General features: G+C 44.1%; 1 protein-coding gene across 13 annotated transcripts in view; it reads left to right on the plus strand.

Annotated features, from left to right (window-relative positions):
* The window catches only part of BPTF (bromodomain PHD finger transcription factor), a 278,159-nt gene that overhangs the window by 169,242 nt on the left and 86,665 nt on the right, over positions 1–22,252 (plus strand). For 8 of the 13 annotated variants that reach the window (XM_029599363.1, XM_029599362.1, XM_029599352.1 and 5 more), the window contains exons 16-21: positions 129–279; positions 1,043–1,085; positions 5,265–5,517; positions 9,698–9,862; positions 20,783–20,806; positions 21,164–21,315. In XM_029599363.1, coding sequence (XP_029455223.1) covers positions 129–279; positions 1,043–1,085; positions 5,265–5,517; positions 9,698–9,862; positions 20,783–20,806; positions 21,164–21,315 — 788 coding nt within the window. The remainder of the gene's footprint in view (positions 1–128; positions 280–1,042; positions 1,086–5,264; positions 5,518–9,697; positions 9,863–20,782; positions 20,807–21,163; positions 21,316–22,252) is intronic. The other 5 variants (XM_029599354.1, XM_029599358.1, XM_029599357.1 and 2 more) reach the window with 5 other exon arrangements.

Raw genomic sequence — 22,252 nt, forward strand, 5'->3', positions numbered from 1 at the left:
ATTAAATATTCACTGGAGACTGCAGAAATCTGGTGAAAGTTGCACCAAAGACATTTGTAGAACTTTGAACTGTCTGACCTGTTCCAAGAGCAGTTGACATGTCTTTGATTTTTGCTTTTCTCTTGCAGAAACTCCTACACCACAGAGGAAAGGACTCCGCTCAAGTGCACTGAGGCCAAAGAGGCCAGAAATGCCCAAGCAAACTGGCCCGGTCATACTTGAAACTTGGGTACCAGAGGAGGAGCTGGAGTTGTGGGAAATCAGATCATTTGCTGAAAGGTGAAACTTGGAACTTAAGTGAAGGGCTTTGCAAAGTGAATTTATTTTTCTGAACCTCTCAAGTTTGACAATTTCACTTGCATAATATGTCTGATCCAGAACAGCTAAAGTGGATATGAAATCCAAAATATGATTAAAACTTCCATATGGTATTCATATAAAAAAATGGCATCCATTCTAGGATTATCTTTATATATTTAAATACATTTTAACATAATATAAAATAGCCATCAAAATGTTACTGTAAATTGTATAAACTGACCTTATATCCATCCCTGGTTTCTTATTAAGAAAAATGGTACATGGTGTCCAAGCCTGTGTACTCATTATTGTGCCTTTGTTGTTCTGTGGTTTATTTCTTGGACTTCTTTTTGGATTTTTTGTAAAATGTTTCCTTGGATACATTTGGTCCTGAACATTGAGAATAATTGAAGAAACAGCTATATCTAGTTGTAATGCCACTCACTCCACCACATACCTAGTAACTTTCTGCCCTTCTTATCTGGAAAATACTGATAATGTAGCAGGTTTTGCATCTCTCTTCATTGGCTTTGACCAGGAACAAATATCCTGAATGTATATGGATGTTGATTTCTTAAGCCTGGAAATTCATAACAATAAACTTCCATGGTTGGCGCTTATAGTCGTCCTTGCTCGCGCCCTTCTGCAAAGAAATGTAAGGTGTTAGTTTTAAATTAAGAATGTTATGCGGCTGAGTTTTATTTATTTATTTATATATATATATATATATATCTCTTCACAGAGTGGAGAAAGAAAAGGCTCAGGCCGTCGAGCAACAGACAAAGGTTAGTGAACAGAAGAAAGCCGAGGAGTTCAAGGCCCAAATGGAGGCTCAGCTAAAACAGCAGCGATTGGCTGCCCAGCAGGTGGGAATCCATTAACATACCCACCTGGCACCGAACTTTTACTGTTCATGCATTGATTTAAGCACAGAAACCCATACGCTGGAGCTGCCTTCTAGTCAATTGGCTTGAAGGAAAATGTATGTATCAGAGCTATGTTTGCTCCCAGTTTGTCAGTGGCTTTGGTAAAATACATGGGAGGTATGCGGGGTAGAATGAAGACCAAAGAGCAGCAGTTCATCATTCTCACTTTTGTTGCAGCTATGAGTTAGGTTTTATCATTGCACTGGGGTACATTTTTAGGTGGAGAGCATGTGGCCACTTTTAGAAACCTCTTTGTAAATGAGTGTAAAAGTACATGCCCTAAAAGCGGCCACACATGTTGCACCTGCATTTTCTGTGGGCTGATTTGGGCTGGGAAATGCTTTTAAAAGGGTCAAGTTATGTATGCTGTGTGATGTCCCTGACCTAACCATGTACTAACCCAGCCAAAAGCACGCATGAACACTTTCAGGTGGGTTGATGGTGGGTAATTTTCCATCAACTGTTTTACCCTGGATTACTGAAAATTGCCCCAGTAATTAGACTGGAATAGAATTATAGCGTCTTGTCAGAAGCGATTTTTCATTATAGAAAAGCTCATCTTTACTAAGAGGTCCATTTTCAGCAGCACAGGGAGTAGAAAGCTACTTGGATAAAGATTCAGCAGGACTTACCCAGGCAAGTATGCCACTGAATAAAATTTCCTAAAAGTGTTCTGGGTAGCTTTTCCAACCAGACCTACCTGGGTAAGTTTAGCCAGGTAGCATTCAGTAATCAATGCTGCTAGGCTAAACTGAAACCCCCCCATCCTGGAATGTCTGCAGTTTTTATTTTATTTTATTTGACAATGTTTATTGGTTACTACTTTCATAAACCAGCACTGAAACAGTACAACACACAACTGAGATAATTAAAACTGTAGATGGTAGCCAATACCGATTTTTGAAAGATTTATTCCCCCCCCCCCCCCCCCCCCCTTTACCCCTTCAACTACTCATTACTGTGACACATTAAAATATTTAAAAAGGGTATTAAAACATGGCTATTCAATCAAGCCTTCCAAGAGCTTTAACCCTAAGGATTATATTCCCCTTTAATATAAACATTTAGGTAATTATATTATCTCTGCTCTTACTGTTCTGCTTCTTTTAACTATTTAAATTTTGTTTAATTATTTTACTATTTTATTTGTTTTATTAGTTTATTATGAAACTTTGTATTTACTTCTCTTTATTTAATTTTGGAAATGCAAATATTTTTAAATGAATATTTGTTAACTATTGTAAACTAATGTAATATGTTCTCATGAAACTTCAATATATAAAAATTAAATAATAATAATAATATTGCACCTCAGTGAGTATAAAAGTCCATATGTTTAAATATAAAGAGAACATTCTGGATTCATCTAAAGTTCCCACACATCTGAAGAACAGAAGCAGTATATACACCAGCTTTGAGTAAGGGACTTTTAAAATGTTTGTTTATTTATTTACTTATTTTTTAACAAAGCTGACAATCACTAGTGTCAGGTTAACTTAAAGTAAGGACACATGTCAATTCAAATCAAGTAGGGTCTGAAGCAAGAGCAGAAATCAGAGCAAGTGTCATTTAGAACACAATTTTGTTCTAAAACCTCCATGGCAGGTCTGCGAGATTACAGGACATCTAAAGAAATTAAGATGGGTTCCCAAGCTACTTAGTAAATGGCTTCCAAACTTCATTAAAGGTGGTTAGACGGTCATGTTTCAGTGCTGTGAGGTAGGCCAAACGATAATGGGAATGGAGGCGATATATAAGCATAGGTAGTGTTGGGCTAACAGTATTCTTCCATAGCCTTGCTAACTCACACCGTGCTGCAATGTACACCTGGAAACAGAATAGCTGGCAATGCTTGTGTAGCCCTGTGGCTGGTAGGTTTAACACCACCACATAAGGGTCTAAGATCACTGTCGCCCCTATTAATTGCGAGACCCATTTTGTGATTTGTGTCCAGTATGGGATTATATTTGGGCACAGCCACCAGATCTGATGATAATTTCCTTTATGGCCACAGTTTCGCCAGCAGAGATCAGAATATCGAGGGAATATATTATGTAGATGACGTCAAGTGCCATCTATACAGTACCTTATAGCACTGCTCCTGCAAATTCGAAGCGATAAAGCATTTAGCTGTCCTAGTATCTACCATGTCCCGTTCCTCATCACTTAATGACTCTCCTGGATCCAAGCTCGGATATGGCGTTGATGCTCTTGGGTGGGGGCATTTAATAGACTGTAAATTCTTTATATTGTTCCCTGCAGTTTATTGGCATAGTTGCAGTAATTTTCAAAAAGGGATCTAGTGAGATATATAGAATTGGCTTTTAAAAGGGAGTTTAAAAAATGGGAACTTGAAGCATATGCTAAATAGTCCCTTGAGCCTAATCCAAATCATTCCATAACAGTTTTATAATTGAGAGGTTTCTCATTTCCCATGAGATGGCCAACACTGTGTGAATGTTTGGGAATACATTGCATGCGAGAAGGCACTGTTATGAAATAAGTGTGATAGTTGGAAATACGGAAAATTGCCTACCCAGGTGTTTTTTCCACTGTGCCCAGATCGGCAGAGTATTATGAAGCGACATGGGGAGATAAGAAATAGGCCGCCACGTGGCTTTGTTTTGCCAATACAGAGCTTGAATGGGCATGTGGCCTATTAAAGCTTGTTCCAATAATATCCATTGTTTCTGTTCTGGTTTTTTATGTATATCCACCACAGCTTTAACTTGAGCAGCTGCAAAATACAATAGAATATTGGGGACACCCATACCACCTCTTAGTTTGGGATGGAACAGCACTGTTCGAGCTACCCTAGGAGGTCTTTTTTTTTCCCATAAAAACCCAAAAATCTTTGTTTGCCATTGCCTAAGAAGCACCGAAGAGAGATGGATAGGTAGCATAGAGAAAAATTAAAGAAGTCTGGGCAGAACGTTCATTTTAACAATGGCAATACGTCCTATCCAGGAGAATGTATCCCTGTGCCACCTATCCAGGTCCCATTCTATTGTTCTCCATAAGGGAGTATAATTTAATTTAAATAGATCTGTGATTGGAGGACCTATTCTAACCCCTAGACATTTAAGAGCTTGTTTAGCCCAATTAAAGGAGTGCCTATTTCTGATTGAGGACTCCTCTGCTGCTGTCAGGTTTAAGTTCAGTATCTCTGATTTTTCATAGTTGACCCTGAAACCTGACACCCCTCTAAAGTGTTCCAGTTCAGTCACTACACTGGTTAGAGAAGTATCTGGATTAGATAGTGTAAATAATATATCGTCAGCAAAAAGCGATGGTTTATACTGCGTGCTGCCTAATCAGATACCTGAAATTTGATCCTTCTAATCTTTGTAGCAAAGCGTTCAAGAAACAAAGCGAACAGTAAAGGGGACAAGGGGCAACCCTGCCTCGTGCCCCTTTCGATATTGAAACAGTCTCCGTAGCTTCCATTGACCTTAACCCCTAGCTTTAGGGGAGTCATATAGTTTAGCTATCCATCGACAGCAAAAGGCCCCGAACCCCATTTTCGTCAGCGTTTTGAATTAAAAGGGCCAATGGACAAGATTAAAGGCCTTCTTGGCATCAATGGACTGTCTGCCGACTTTTTACCCACCTCAGCTTTATCTTTAACTAAAGATTTTTGTCCTGGTAACTGAAAAGGTACCCAGACAAACCTCTTTGAATATGGCCCTCGAAGAGTATTTTACTAGAATGGAATAATTATGTTGTATCAGAACTTCAGAGAATTTTCACTGCATTGCCTTACTAGGATTCTGCTAACACGGTTTTGGGTACAGTTAACTTTTTCCAGTGCACACATGTTCATATATAGTATTTAGGTGGAATTTGTTATTCAGGACAGAACTGGTGTACTCTCTCTTTGGGTAGTAATCCTGTTTTCTGTGATCAGCTATTACCAGATTCCCCCCCTAACTTCTTACTGTGATTGATGGTAGCTTTTTTTTTTGTTTGTTTGTTTTTTATTTTTGTTTTATCTTTTACAAGCTTTAGAGTTGAGTGTTCATGTTGTAACTTTTGTAGAAACGAATGGAGCAGCAGAAACAGCTGCCTGCCACAAGTACAGCTGCCACGGCCACTACAACTGGCAGTGCTTCCACTACAGTTTCAGCACCTCAGAAGGTTGTAGTTGGCCCCTTGAACAGTCCAGTTCCATCTGGAACCAAAGTGCTTCTGACCACTAAAGTGGGCTCTCCAGCAACAGTAACATTCCAGCCGAATAAGAACTTCCATCAGACATTTGCTACATGGGTTAAACAAGGCCAGTCTACAACAGGTAAATAACTTTCATCTTCAAAGGAAATTGTGCTCATAAGTTTACATACCCCTGGCAGAATTTGTAAGGTGTGTAGCATTTTAAGAAAACATGAGTGATCAGACAAAACACATCTGTTTATTTTTAATGCTTCAGATTAAACTATTGTGCATCACAGAATAGCACAATCATTAAACAATTCATAGCAATAAAATGTTAAAATGGTCCTGTTTAAAAGTTTGCATACCTTTGAATGTTTGGGCTGATAATATACACTCAAGTTGACACACACAGGTTGAGATGGCAATGCAGGGTAGGTATCCACATCTCTGCCTTGTTTAATTGTAATTACTGTCTGTGTATAAATAGTCAATGAGTTTCTTAGCTCTTGAGAAACCCTTGGGCATTTCATCCAGGGGCTGCACTGACTCTGGTCACAGAAGCATGGGGAAGGCAAAATAACTGTCAAAGGATCTGTGGGCAAAAGTAGTTCCCTGTACGTATCCAGATCAGTCCAGACTCCTAGGTTTTCCCTCCCTTCCAGCAGATGGAGACAGAGAAAGTTTTACTGACACTGCCACTTATCATGAGGTGTCACCTGCAGTCTCACATAAGAACATAAGAAATTGCCATGCTTGGTCAGACCAAGGGTCCATCAAGCCCAGCATCCTGTTTCCAACAGAGGCCAAACCAGGCCACAAGAACCTGGCAAGTGCCCAAACACCAAGAAGATCCCATGCTACTGATGCCAGTAATAGCAGAGGCCATTCCCTAAGTCAACTTGATTAATAGCAGTTAATGGATTTCTCCTCCAATAATTTATTCAAACCTTTTTTGAACACAGCTGCACTAACTGCACTAACCACATCCTCTGGCAACAAATTCCAGAGCTTAATTGTGCGTTGAGTGAAGAAGAATTTTCTACGATTAGTCTTAAATGGGCTACTTGCTAACTTCATGCCCCCTAGTCCTTCTGTTATCCGAAAGTGTAAATAACTGATTCACATCTACTAGTTCAAGATCTCTCATGATTTTAAAGACCTCTATCATATCCCCCCTCAGCCGTCTCTTCTCCAAGCTGAACAGCCCTAACCTCTTCAGCCTTTCCTCATAGGGGAGTTTTTCCATCCTGTTGATCATTTTGGTTGCCCTTCTCTGTACCTTCTCCATCGCAACTATATCTTTTTTGAGATGCAGCGACCAGAATTGTACACAATACAATTTCTGTTTTCAGCAGATGGTGGAGGCCATGATTGACACCCTGCTCCGAGCTCGCAAGTTCTCCACATCCCTGTCATACATACAGATCTGGAGAGTATGCAAAGCCTGGTGCGAGGACTGTGGGATTCTCCCATGGACAGCCAAGATTCCCATGATTCTGGAGTTCCTACAGGACGGTATGAAGAAGAGGTTGTCACTCAACTCCCTCATAGCAGCACTGTCCTGCTTCAGAGTCGAAGTGGACGGTATCAGATTATCAATCCATCCGGATTTGTCCTGCTTCCTGAAAGGGGTTAAACAACTCCAACCACCCCTAAAGTGGCCGGTGCCTCTATGGAATCTCAATCTAGTATTAGATTTCTTAGCTGGGGCTTCCTTCAGACCAACACGTGGTCTGTCTATACGCCTCTTAACACTGAAGACTGTATTCCTGGTGGCAGTATGTTCAGCTCGTCGCATCTCTGAACTGCAGGCACTATCCTGTCCGGAACCATTCCTTAGGTTCACGCCTGGAACCATACAGCTGTGCACCATCCCTACCGAAGGTGGTTTCAGAGTTTCACTTGAACCAAACGATCTCACTACCATCTCCGGATGAACATAAGGACTCTGAAGACTCGTGCCTTCTTCGCTATCTAAATGTCGGCAGACTTCTAGGGTGGTACCTGGAAAGATCGGAACCAGTGCGCAAAACAGATCGCTTGTTGGTTCTTCACAGCGGGAAAAAAACAAGGAGAAGCAGCCTCGCGGGCGACCATAGCCCACTGGATCAAAGAAGTAATCAAGGCAGCCTACATAGAGGCAGGAAAGCCCTTACCACTACAGGTTAAGGCTCATTTCTACGAGGGCACAGGCAGTTTTGTGGGCAGAAACCAAGCTGCTGTCGCCCGCCGAGATCTGTCGGGCGGCAACATGGTCTTCCATACACACCTTCTCCAGGTTCTACCGCCTGGATGTTCAAGCCCAAGAAGATGCAGCCTTTGCAAGGGCAGTACTAAGTGGGCCACGGGCAGCCTCCTGCCCTGTCCGGGAGTAGCTTTTATACATCCCACTGGTCCTGAGTCCATCTGGCTACACGCTAGGAAATGAAGAAATTACTTACCTGATAATTTTGTTTTCCTTAGTGTAGACAGATGGACTCAGCATCCCGCCCACGGCTGCCCCAGAAAAGGAGAACCTCTGATAGCGAACCTTGAGACTAAGCAAATACGGGTAAGCTGCGGCCTACCCCTAGTTCAAGACACCCACAGTTGTCCGGTGTCGGCGTTAATTGTTTGAGTGCACTGGTGGTCGCCAGTTTGGAACTTAGTTGAACCAGTTCAAGTTTAATCAAGTTATTTAAGCAAAGATATATCCACAATGGCTTTTCGAAGAGAATACTGAAGAGCTGAGGTTACTGCAGGGGTATATGTAGAGTGACGTCAGCTTTGAAATCTGACTCCGTCTCCCATCTGCTAGCAGAAGAGCACAATACCCACTGGTCCTGAGTCCATCTGTCTACACTAAGGAAAACAAAATTATCAGGTAAGTAATTTCTCCATTCTGCACCAGCACCACAAAAGAGCCTGCTTACAATATGCCAAACTGCACCTAAAGAAGCTTTGTAACTTCTGAAAAAAAAAATTTGGAGTGATGAGACCAAAATTGAATTTTATGGTCACAAACACAAATGCTGTGTTTGGAGAGAAGTCAACAAGGCCTATGAAGAGAGGCACACCATCCCTACTATGAAGTATGGAGGTGGATCTCTGCTATTTGGGGGGGGGGGGGGGTGAGCTACCACTGCACAGGGAATTTAGTCAAAATTAATGGCACGATGAATCAAAATTAATGGCACGATGAATGCAGTATCTTATCAGAAAATATTGGAGTAGAATTTGCATTCATCCATTAGGAAGTCTTGCATGGGATGCAATTGGACTTTCCAACATGACAATGATCCGAAACATAAGTCCAAGTCGACCCTTCAGTGGCTGCAGCAGAAGAAAGTGAAAGCTCTGGAGTGGCCATCACAATCTCCTTACCTCAACATCATTGAGCCACTTTGGGAAGAACTCAAACATGCAGTTCATGCTAGACAACCAAATAATTTACAGGATCTGGAGGCTTTTTGCCAAGAGGAATAATCAAATTTACCACATGAGTGAATAAAGGGCCTGATCCACAATTATCCCAAAAGACTGCAAGCTGTCATTAATGCAGAAGGGGGCAATACATGATATTAAGAACTAAGGGTATGCAAACTTATGAACAGGACCATTTTATTTTCTTTATTGCTCTGGTTTGTTTGATTGTGCTGTTCTGAGATGCGTAATAGTTTAATTTGAAACACATTAAAAATAAGAAGCATTTTCTGATCACTCATGTTTTCTTAAAATGCAACACATCTTTCAAAATCTGCCAGGGGTATGTAAACTTATTAGCACAACTGTATATGCCCTGTAATGAATTATGGGAGTACTATCCTACAGGTGAGCTTCTGTGGCTGACAGCTAGAATATATCCTTAGCAGTGCTGGGCAGACTGAATGGGCTAATTGCTTTTTTTGTGCCATGACCTAATTTTACTGTGGTTCATTTTGCTTAAACATTGCCCTAAACTAAGTACTTGATGGTAGTGTTGATGGCAAAGATTCAGACTAAGAAAATGGTTTTCATTTATCAAAATATTTAGGAAGCATATATGTAATTTGAATGTGCTGGATTTAATTACACTTTTTACTGTTTATTCTCTGAGGGTACATTGTTTCTGTATGACTGTAAAGGCTTAAAGATGTTTGAAAATTTAAAATAAAAGTAATACTTGGGAAAGGGATGAGCTAGAATATAAATTAGTCATAATAGATAATGGAACATTTACACTATAAGTGAAATGAGACATTATGTTCCCAGGAAAACATGTTGACCCTTATACCCATTTAAACGTTATCATCTAGCTTGTTGCTCATTTAATCGTTTTAAATATTTTCTCTGCATTTCAGTAGCCACCAACACAGTAGCCACGTCAGCTAATACCATTGCAACTACAGGTCAGACGTTCCAGATTGCAGGCAGCCCTGTAACTGTGGCAGGTAAAGTGATCACCAAACTGCCGCTCCCAGCCAACAGCAAGATTGTTGCTCTCAACGTGCCAGCCACCCAGGGAGGTAGGACAAAAGTAAACAAACACCCGCAGGTTCCCAGTTGCATACAAGACATTCTGTTGCAGAGAAAAATATCCCAATCAGAGGAACATATTGCAGTCCAGAACAGGGATTCACACTTGCCCATTTGGATTCTTTGCTGGATATATTTTATTAGACCAAGGTAAAAATTATCCAAAGTTGATACATTTGAGCTTTTGAGACCCTTGGATTGCTTCTTCAGAAAGCCCCTGTACATCAGCAAAATTGGAAAATTCTTAGATCCAGTGAAAGGCATTGCAACCTGCAAAGAATATACTTGGGTAGTCTTAAATTTCCTAGCATGTAGCCAGATGGACTCAGGACCCCAATGGGTTATGCTTCTCTGCCAGCAGATGGAAACTGAGTCAGATTTCAAAGCTGACGTCACCCTAAATACACCCCTGCAGTGACCTCAGTCCTCCAGTATTCTCCGTCTCCAGCAGAAGGTGGACATGCCTATCCCTATGGGATTGCTGTACTTTTTAGAAGGAGAAATTCTACTTTTAAATTGAAGGAACATTGAGCTCTGCTCTCCTGCGGTGATATTTAAAGGTCCCTCCCCCAGTTGAGAATTCCTGAGGCGATTTCCGAGATCCCTCGGAGGTGTGCCTTGGCCTGGTAGCCGGTTCCCGGCGTGGACTTTGCTGCTTAAACAGCTGAAAGGTAGCGGGTGCTGGAGGCCAAGCATGGTGGTGACGGCCAAAGCCCTCTCCCCCCGCAGCCGGAGACCATCTCGTAACTCAGCTGGTAAGCGCTGAGCCTAGGTAAGTAAAAAATAAATAAGAGAAGAGGAGGATTTACCTCCCGATTCAGAGATGTTTGGAGACTTCCTCTGGTCTCCTTGCTCGGCGCACTATACCAACATCGTTCCCAATCCCGTTGTGGCAAGGGGAAGTGGGCTTCCGAGCGGGTTGAGCAACCCCTGGTGAGCTAGGCCCCGCTTTAGGCTTGGTCAGCACTCCCTGTGGTAGGCTGCGGCGGCGCCATCTTGCGCGCATCTTGGTGCATGCTGTATTGCCCTCCATAGAATGTCGGTACACGCAGTGTAACAGCTCTGCACATGCGTCCATACGCACACCACTTCTAAGTGCAGAACCAGGAGCAGCCAGGCGTAAAGGCTGTGAATGCGCCTCACCGCATCCCACCTAGGCGCACAACATCTGTGTGCATAGAAATTTTTAAGCGCGAGTCGATAGAACACAGTTACCGCCGCCAATGGCGCCGGCAGCCAAGAAACAGAAGTGCCTTTCTCTCTGTGCTGCTTGTCATATTAGGGCTGCACAGTCTGACCTGGATTGCAACTTAAGTCAGCACTGTGAGGAAGCCCAAGGAGAGTTCCCTGTACATACCCGGATTGGTCCAAACTCCTGGGTTTATGCATCTGTGCCAGCAGATGGAGACAGAGAAAGTTTAACTGACACTGCTTGATAAGCCCTGGTGCCACAGTATTTCTCTGTCTCCAGCAGATGGTGGCTGGTGCATATACCTGCAGTTTCTGGTGACTTTTTGGTCTTTTTTCTTTTTCTCAGGAGCATTTCTCCCAGGGGTCGGGTTCCTTGGGGAAACCCTTCCCTATTTGGTTGAGGTGGATGAGCTGGAGGTCGGTGACCTTTTTGTACGCTCACTTCAGCTCCCATCCATGAGGTGCAAATCTGGTGGTCCAGATCCCTCCCTTCACGAGGTCGCCTAGGTGGCTTTTCAACTTGGGTCAGCTGCTTTTTGGTTTTTAGGATTCGCTCTCCTTGCTTTCAGGCTGAGCTGAAGCTGGACGGCTCCTCTCTGCCTTAGGAGAGCAGAGGCCCTGTTACTTTTTTTTTTTTTTTTTTAACTTAAAAAAAATACCTCAGGTTTGCCTTGAGCAGGAAGCAGCTGGGGCGGTAAGTCTCTCTGGGCAGTGTTTTCCCTATCGGGGTGGCGTTTTTGGGGGGCACCGTGGATGCATGTCAGTGCGGTGGCCACCTTCCATAAAGGTGTCGGGGATGTTCCTATATCAGTACAACCCCTCGTCACACGCTTTTTAAAGGGCTTGCTCCATATCAAGCCACCTTTACGTCCTCCGGCCCCTTCTTGGGACCTTAATCTGGTTCTTGGTCGGCTCATGAAACCACCATTCGAGCCTCTTCACTCCTGTGACCTAAAATATCTTACATGGAAAGTGATTTTCCTTCTGGCTATCACTTCAGCTCGCAGGGTTAGTGAGTTACAAGCCCTAGTTACCTATCCGCCTTACACTAAACTCCTGCAGGACCGGGCGGAGCTCCGCACTCACCCTAAATTTTTCCTAAGGTAGTTTCGGAGTTTCACATTAATCAATCCATCATACTTACCTACCTTCTTTCCCAGGCCCCATTCCAATCCAGGGGAACAGGCTCTGCATACCCTTGACTGTAAACGGGCTCTAGCGTTCTATGCCCACAGGAAGAGCACTCAGTTATTCGTCTCTTTCCATCCCAACAAATTAGGGCAACCTGTGGGTAAGCAGACTCTCTCCTCCTGGTTGGCGGACTGCCTATCCTTCTGCTATCAGCAAGCAGGCATTCCTTTTCAAGACCGTGTTAAAGCACACACTGTGAGGGCCATGGCGACTTCAGTAGCACACCTATGATCGGTGCCGCTTCCTGACATTTGCAGGGCTGCCACCTGGAGTTCTCTCCACACTTTCGCAGCCCACTATTGCTTGGACAAAGCCGGAAGACAAGATTCCATCTTCGGCCAATCTGTCCTTCGTAACCTGTTTCCAACATAACGTACCAACACCTTTCCGCCTGCCTGGTGGGATTCAGGATGCCCTCTACCAAATTCCACCCCAGTTGTTGTGCCTGTTGCACGCCGTTGGGTACATTTGGTACATGTTCGGACATCCTCAGCTCGGTACTCACCCATATGTGAGGACTACCATCCTGCTTGTCCTGTGAGAAAGCAAATGTTGCTTACCTGTAACAGGTGTTCTCACAGGACAGCAGGATGTTAGTTCTCACGAAACCCGCCCGCCGCCCCATGGTGTTGGGTTCGCAACGTTTTGTTTTATTTTTCGGCACTGCCTGTAGCTATCAAATAAGACTGAAGGGGGACCCCTGCTGGCTGCAGGGTTAGTGCCATGCTGGGCATGCCCAGTAGGGGCCAGTCAAAGTTCTGGAAACTTTGACAGAAGTTTTCCATGATTGGGCTCCATCCTGATGATGTCACCCATATGTGAGGACTAACATCCTGCTGTCCTGTGAGAACACCTGTTACATGTAAGCAACATTTGTTATCTGGGGGCCCATTTCGACACGAACGTGGGCAAGGTAATCTTGACGATGAGAGAGTGAACAAATTGCAGACACAGGCCCACTGTCTATTGGCGTTGCGGGTGCCCAGAGCCTGGGATTTTTTTTTTACAGGTTCTGGGTTTCATGGCCTCCACCCTCAAGTTGGTCACCCTGGGCTTTTGCACATATGAGACCATTATAGAAAGCTCTGTTGGCACAATGGAATCTGCTGTCTGAGGTTTTCCATCAGCCTGTATTGCTAGATGTTCCTAAGCAGGAGAGCCTCTCTTGGAGGCTCCAAACATCTCCCCTTCTTCGGGGGGGTCGATCTAGAGGTCCCAGATTGGATCGTTGTTACTTCTGATGCCAGTCTTTCTGGTTGAGGGAGCAGTTTGCCAGCATCAGTCAGCTCAGGGTGTGTGGTCGCCGAGGAGCACTCCTGGCTTGGAGACCAGGGCAGTGTGATTAGCGTTGCTGGCCTTTCTGCTGATGGTCCAAGGTCGTTCAGTCAGAATCCTGTCAGACAATGCGACGACCGTGGCTTATATCTATCGACAGGGCAGTACCAAGAGCCAGATGATAGCTCAGAAGGCTTATAAGTTAATGATTTGGGCGGAGGCACACTTGATCCAGTTAGTGGCCTCTCTTATTGCGGACAGCGAGAACGTTCAGGTGGATTTTCTAAGTCGTAGTCTTCTAGATCCGGGCGAATGGGAGCTGTCGGAGTCTGTAATGCTCCTCATTCGCGAGAAGTGGGGTTGTCCACATGTAGATCTGATGGTATCTCACCACAGTGCAAAAGTGCCATGATTTTTCAGCCGCAGACGAGACTACAGAGCTTGGGGAGTCGACACTCTACTGATTCCTTGGCCTCCGGGAGTTCTACTTTACGTATTTCCTCCATGGCCTCTGGTGGGCAAGATTTTGCGCAGGATAGAGAGAAACTGGGGGGTGTCATATTGGTAGCTCTGGAGTGGTCATGTCGCCCGTGGTTGGCAGATCTCGTCAACCTGGCCATGGATAGTCCGATACGGTTCAGTTACCTCACTCATCTGCTCCATCAAGGGCCCATGTTTTTTGATCAGGTAGATCACTTCTATCTAGCGGCTTGGCTTTTGAGAGGCGACATTTGATGCGCAGGGTGTACCCTGAACCGGTTATTACTACCCTGCTCCATGCTAGGCGCACGTCCACCTCGTTGTCTTATGTCAGAGTCTGGAAAGGTTTTGAGGCTTGGTCTTATGTCAGAGTCTGGAAAGTTTTTGAGGGGTTCCAGCTTTGCATGCTTTGGTGTCCCAGATTTTATCCTTCCTGAAGAATGGCTTGAGCGGGGGATTGGCTTTTAACTCTCTGAGTTCAGGTAGTGGCTCTGGCTTCTTTATGAGGGTCGGTTGACGGAGGAACTTTGTCATCTCATCCTGATGTTGTGTGGTTTCTTCAAGGGGTTAAGAATTTTTGTCCTCCTATACAGAAGGTCTGTCCCTCTTGAAATCTTAATCTGGTCCTTCCAAGTTTTGTGTGAGCCACTTTTGAGCCTATTCGCAGGGCGACTCTTAAGGATTTGACCTTAAAGGTCGTTGTCCTGGTAGCCATTTGTTCGCAGAGAATATCAGTTGCAGGCCTTATCTTGTAGGGACCTGTTCCTACAGATTTCGGATTCAGGTGTGTCCTTGCAGACGGTTCCATCTTTCCTTCCCAAGGTGGTGTCCGCCTTTCATGTTAGATGGTCGAACTTCAGCTTTTCCCGATTTGGATGCTGCTTTTCCTCATACAAGAGAACTCAGGCGTTTGGATGTTTGAAGGGCCTTATTGAGATACCTGGAGATGACCAACGACTTTCAGAGATATGATCACCTATTTGTTTTGTGGAGTGGTGCAAAGAAAGGGTCCCAGGCATCCAAGGCTACCATTGCGAGGTAGCCTAAGGAGGCTATTGGGTCAGCCTACATTCTTAAGGGCTGGCAGGTACCAGACGGTTTACAGGCTCATTCTACTCGATCGCAAGTGGGCTCGTGGGTGGAGGCTCAGTTGGTGTCAAGTAGCCGCCTGACAAATCTCTTGTAGAGACACCATCTGAGCTGCATGGATCAGTCCAAAGCCTGCCCACTCAATGGAGGTAGAGAATCTTCCACTCAGCTGTGGTATTTTGATGATACAGATTTTTATTCAGAACTTTTGCAAGTTTTTGCAAGTGAGTTTTTGTGCTTGGGTACATATCAATACTGAGGAACTGCAGGTGGCACCAGGGCTTATCAAGCAGTGTCAGTTAAAGTTTCTCTGTCTCCATCTGCTGGCATGGATGCATAAACCCAGGAGTCTGGACTGATCCGTGGTACTACAGGAACGAAAATTAGCTGGTAAGAACCAATTTTCCTTTGGCCTCTCCGGACTTTGCTAAGCCCGCCTCCTCCCATTCAAGGATGGTTAGCCACAACCTTAACTGGAAGTACCCCAGATGTGAGTACTCCCTTGACTGGGTCATCCATGGGCAAGGGAAATTCAGTGGCCCCTACCCCAGTTCCTCCGTGGCTAGGTATGGACCCAGCTGCCACCTTTTGGGTGGATTTTTTCCAGGGTCTACAAGCCTTTGTACAGGCGCAGTTTACAACCTCACTTGCCCCTGTCCGGGCGGAACCTCAGCCAATAAGCCCTTCCTCTCCCAGTCCTATGGGCAGACCTGGAGGCATGCATCTTTTTACCAAGGGCATCCCTGGTAGAGACCCAGATGGCTCAGATGAAGGACGATCTGGACCCCTTGGAAGAAGGGGAAAATCTCCCTGGGTTGGAACCGTATCGAACCATGTTAATTTTTTCATAGAGATGAATTGCCAGCCCTGGTTTCAGAGTCTCTGAAGACTCTTGGAGTCCTTGGGTCCGATTTTATGATGGAACCAAAGAGGAATCCCATTTTGATCTCCCTATGAAAGCTGCTTGCTACTTTCCAGTACTGGAAGCCATCCAAGAATTGATTGACATGAAGAGGGATGCCCCGGAAGCAAGTTTTAAAGGGGGACGAGCATTAGAAGCTCTATACCCACTGGATTTAGCAGTGAGAGAGCATTTGCGATTCCCTAAAGTGGATGCACTGGTCTGTACCATCTCTAAGCGAACAACTATCTCAGTGGAGGGAGGAGCGGCCTTAAAGGATGCACATGATAGCGGATGGGAGTCTATTCTTAAACAAGCCTTTGACACAGTAGCAATGACCATGCAGATTGCTTCTTGGTGTGCCTACTCTTCTCTCAGTAGGTGGATGACTTGTGGGTGAATTCCAGAGCGGTTATGGAACCTGCAGCCGCATTTTTAGCGGACGCAGGCTTGGATATAGTCTGTACTTCGGCCAGAGGCGTGGCCTCAGTGGTGGTGGCCAGAAGACAGCTTTGGCTGTGGAATTGGTCAGCAGACGCAACCTCCAAGGCCAATCTTACAAAGATGCCCTTTAAAGGATCTCTCCTTTTCGGAAGTGAATTGGAAAAGCTGGCCAGTAAATGGGGCGAATCTCCAGTCCCCCAGCTACCAGAAGATAAAGGGGAAGCAGTTACAGCACCCCTCGCCTATTAGGGGCCAATCCAGGGGCTCCCAAAGTTTTTGCCCCTACGGAAACTCGAACTTTCAGAGGTTTCAGTCCTTTCGTAGTCAACAGCCCAAGAGAGGGTTAGGCTCAGGTTCGGGTTTGTCACGACCCCCTCCCTTAATGAAATTTTGTTAACCCGTCCTTGGAACAAGGAGATGGGGGTTGACTGTCCTTCTACCAATGGTGGGTCGAGATCACTTCGGACAAATGGGTACTGGAAGTCATATGAGAAGGATATGCACTGCAATTTCACAGCACTCCTCGGGACGTATTCATGATGTCTCCTTGCCACTCCCAGCACAAGAAACAGGCAGTGGAGATTACTATTTTAAGGCTCCTCAGGATGAGGGCCATAATCCCAGTACCTGCGCCCCAGGAAAATATGAGGCGTTATTCCATCTATTTCATCCTATCCAAGAAGGAAGGTTCCTTTCGCCCCATCCTGGACCTCAAGAGTGTCAATCGACATCTACGAGTGAATCATTTCCGCATCGAAATATTACGCTTCGTGATAATAGCCGTACAATCGGGAGAGTTCTTAGTCTCCCTGGACCTATCTGAGGCCTACCTACATATTCCAATTCATCAAGAACACCAATGTTTCTTACGCTTTGTGGTACTGGTTCTCCATTATCAGTTCCAGGCATGCCTTTTGGCCTAGCCACAGAACCTATAATGTTTTCCAAGAATTATGGTGGTCATAGCTGCAGCGTTGAGAAAAGTGGGAATCCTGGTGCACCTGTACTTGGACAACTTAATGATCAAGGCCAAATCAGTGGAAGAGAGCCTTCGTGTGACCAACAGGGTGTAACCTCCTTGCTTCAGGATCTCGGTTGGGTAGTAAACCTGAACAAGAGCAGTCTCAAGCCTTCCCAGTTGTGTCTACAATTCAGCCACAGACTCCAGGGTCGAGCGGTCCACGTGATGTTAGACAACGCAACGACAGTAGCCTACATCAGCCGCCAAGGTGGAACCAAGAGCCAGCAAGTGTCACAGGATGTAGACCTCCTTATGGAATTGGCGGAAATACATCTACAGATGATTTCAGCCTCCCACATCGCAGGAAAAGACAACATCAGAGCAGACTTTCTAAGCAGGGAGAGTCTGCATCCAGGAGAATGGGTGGGGTTGGACAAAGCCTTTCAACTGATATTAGATTGCTGGGGCCTTCTATCCATCAGCCTGCTGGCCACATTTCAAAATGCAAAGGTTTCCCGTTTCTTCAGTCACAGAAGAGATCCGTGGTCCCTGGGGATCAACACTTTTGCTCAAACCTGGCCAGAAGAGTTGCTGTACACCTTCCCTCAGTGGCCCCTGCTGGGCATGGTCATTCGTGGAATCGAGCACCACAGGGGATTAGTCCTTCTAGTAGCTCCAGATTGGCCCAGGTGCCATGTAAAGCAGATATGTGGAGACTTCTGGTGGAAGACCCCCTGTGCCTCCCACCGCACAGGGATCTGCTACAGCAAGGACCAGTACTTCACGAAGATCTGACTCAATTCTGTCTTACGGTCAGGCCCTTGAGAGGGCTCGCCTGATGAAGTAAGGATATTCTGTGGCGGTAATTGCCACCTTACTCCGTGCTCAGACGTTCTCTACATCCCTAGCGTATGTGCAGGTCTGGAGAGTATTTGAGGCCTGATGTGAGGAACGTGGTGTCCCCCCTTGGGTGGTCAAAATTCCACTAATTCTGGAATTTTTACAGAACAGCCTGAATAAAGGTTTGGCCTTTAACTCCTTGAAGGTGCAGGTAATGGCTCTCTCCTGTTTCAGGGGCGAGACTAATGGAACCCCTCCTGTCGGCTCATCCGGACATAATCTGTTTTCGGAAAGGGGTGAAGCACCTTCGGCCACCCCTACAATGGCCAGTTCCCTTGTGGAATCTTAACCTAGTATTGGAATTTTTGTCAAGGCCCTCCTTTCAACCACTGTGCAGTCTTTCCTTGCATTTATTAACCTTGAAAACGGTGTTCCTGGTGGCTATATGCTCGGCACGTCGCATCTCCGAACTGCAGGCGTTGTCATGTCCGGAACCGTTCCTCCAGATGACTCCAGGAACGTTACAGTTTTGTAGCATTCCATCCTTCTTGCCCCAGGTAGTTTCGGAGTTCATTTGAATCAGTCCATTTCGTTGCCATCATTCGATAAGCACAAGAATGTGGAGGAATACTGCCGCCTCCGTCATTTGAATGTCAGTAGACTTTTGGTGCAGTATCTGGAAGTTTCAGAACTAGTCCAAAAGATGGGACTGCCTGTTTGTCCTTCATGGTGGAAGGATGCAGGGCAAACCAGCTTCATGGCCTACCATAGCTCGCCGGATTAAGGAGGTGGTCACGGGGAGCCTATGTGGAGGCAGGAAAGCTATTTTACTTCTCGGGTTAAAGCTCATTCCCCTAGAGCTCAAGCGGTTTCATGGGCAGAAGTTAGACTGCTGTTTCCCATTGACATCTGCAAAGCAGTGACGTGGTCCTCCTTGTACACCTTCTCCAGGTTCTATCGCCTGGATGTACAGGCCAGAGAGGAAGCAGCCTTTGCAAGAGCGGTGTTAACCGGACCGTGGGCAGCCTCCCTCCCTGATCGGGAGTAGCTTTTTTTAATCCCATTGGTCCTTAGTCCATCAAGCTACACGCTAGGAAATGGAGAAATTACTTACTTGATAACTTTGTCTTTAGTGTAGACAGATGGACTCAGCATCCCGCTCTTGGCTGCCCAAGAATTGTGCCAAGAATTCACCATGGAGTGGATATCGAATCCAAGAGATTACGGGTAAGCCTTCATCCAGTCCCTAGATCAGGACACCTATATTTTTAATGGGGTTCAGTGTTTGATTAGTTGAGTACAGTTACGATTATCTATTTTTAATCAAGTTTTTTCACTAGTAGGTCCACATTGGCTTTTGAAGAGAATACTGGGAGGGCTGAGGTCACTGCAGGGGTGTATGTAGGGTGACGTCAGCTTTGAAGTCTGACTCCATCTCGATCTGCTGGCAGGGGAACATAACCCATTGGTCCTGAGTCCATTTGTCTACACTAAGGAAAGCATAATTATCAAGGAAGTCATTTCTCCATTGTTCCTTATATAGTTTAAGGGGGGAGATGGTTCAAAATCAAAACTCCAGGTAGAAAAAAACCTAAAAAAAGTATCAAGTAGAATCCAATATACAAATTGTATTTATTCCATAATGCAAGTCATTCTGTATAATAGAAATCTGAAAACAGTTGATTCAAGAGCATCTGGCCCTTGACAGTACATGTTTTGCAGGTAGTGCTTCATCGGGAGGGACAATACGCATATCCTGAGTTAAATAGAAATTTAAACAGCAGATCAACGTGTCTAGAATAACGTAAGACAAATGTATTTGAAGCACTACCTGCAAACCACATATGTATCAAGGACCAGATTCATTTGAATCTACTGTTTTCAGATTCTATTGTACAGAATGACCTGCAATATAGAATAAATACAATTTATATCTTGGATTCTACTTGGTACATTGTTTGAGGTTTTTCTCCACCTGGAGTTTTGATTTTGAACCATCTCTTCCCTTGAATTATACATGGACATTCTAGGAGTGTGGTTTTCCATCTTCTATCTATTAAATTGTTCCATGACATTTTCATATATACCTACTATTCTAAAGAGAAATTCTGTAACTTTACCTAATTACTGCAAAGTAGCATTTTATCGTTTTACTTGGTTATAGGCAAGAAGGTTAAAAGGTGGTTTACTTCAGTGTAGCACCTGTTTAAGAATAGTTTGTAGCTCTGGTAACTCTTGTTTAAATGTAGTGGTTAGATATGGGAATGCTAAGACCATTGGCAAGTAAGTGACGCTGACTCCAGAACAAAGTGACTGTAGTTTCTTGATGCATTTCAATTCCTAGATACAATTGGGGCTGGTGTTGAAAGCCTGCTGAATGTTTAAAGATAAGAGTGCGTTTATTCCATTATATTTAGCTGGATATTCAGCCGCATTTCCCCAGTTAATTTTGAAGCTGAATATATGGTTACATCACATCGCTTAATTAATTTATTTATTTAGATTTTTATATTCCGCTTTTCACGCTTTTTTTTTCAGCACTTCAAAGCAGATTGCATTCAGGTACTGTAGGTATTTACTTAAAATTTGAGCAAGTAGATTTAGGCTAGTTAGTGCAATATTCAGTCTGGTTGCTGAAACTGGCTAAATTTGAAAAATGCACCTCAGACCAGCCTCTATTTTGCCCAGATAAATTTTTGTGGCTCGTGGTTTAACTGTACAAATTTAGCTGGTTAGAATGGCTAGATATTTAACTGGTTGGTTTTAGCCAGGCAAATCTCTTGAATATCGACCCCTCTGTGTTATATAAGTAGTTTACAGGATAATTATTTTGACTTAAACACTTTTACACTTTTTTTTTTTAATCCATTCGCTTTATTTAATAGCTTTGCTCATGTACTGCGTTTTTCCCTACCCTAGGTATAGTCCAGGTTCAACAGAAAGTGTTGGGTATAATTCCTTCTAGTACAGGTGCGAACCAGACCTTCACTTCCTTCCAACCTAGGACAGCAACTGTCACTATTAGACCCAATACTCCTGGCACTGTGGTAACCACGGCAACTACACCACAGGTAACCAGTCAGAAAATACTCCATTTTACTCACCAGTGACTCTGAAACTTAGAATAAAATGCATTAAGTTGTTTGCCTTTAAATTGTTGAGAAAAATATAATAGACAGTGGTAAGGATATAGGTTATTTATGTATGCAGATATTGATACATTTATTTATATTTAGCATTTTAGCTGTACAGCAAGTTACAGGTATAATGAATCTTTGTCCCCAAAGAGCTGCAATTTAAATGGGACCTGAAACAATGTGCGCAAGAGTACAAGGTCACTTCGAATGTCAGACAGAAGCGGGATTTGATCTCTGGTCTTGTGGGTCCAAGCCCACTTGCTCAATTAAATGTATACCGCTCTGAACCCCTGCATGTTAATTGCTAGATTCTTCACATGAAACTCTATCATTCTCATTTAATTAGCACCATGTTTATAGTTATTATTATTACTATGTTTATAGCTACTACTATGCTTATAGTTATGTACCATATCTTATCATATTATGCAACCAATTGTTCCATGTAACTGTTACACATTATTATCTAACTACTCTGTTCCATGTAAACCGATACGATGTGCAAGCGGTTATCGATATATAAAAACCTTTAAATAAATAAATAGCATATATTTTGTTGGAGAAGTGGCCTAGTGTTTAGGGAACCAGGGCTGAAATCCAATTTCCTCCAGTGACACTTATCACCTATTGCCTCGGGTACCCATTTAGATTGTAAACTTTTTAGCAAAGATAATTATAATATCTGAATTCTAATCATGCTGCAAGCTACACTGAGCAAGATTTGAGAAGATTTGCTAAAAATTCAAATTCCTCTGCATTTTGGCAGGTCACTCCCACCAGTGGGTTATGCACCTCTGTCAGCAAATGGAGATGGAGAAAAGCTGACGTCATGGACATATAGTCCCGCCACAACATCAGCCTGCCAGTATTC

This window comes from Rhinatrema bivittatum, chromosome 4 (assembly GCF_901001135.1).
Source record: "Rhinatrema bivittatum chromosome 4, aRhiBiv1.1, whole genome shotgun sequence".
NCBI lineage: Eukaryota > Metazoa > Chordata > Amphibia > Gymnophiona > Rhinatrematidae > Rhinatrema > Rhinatrema bivittatum.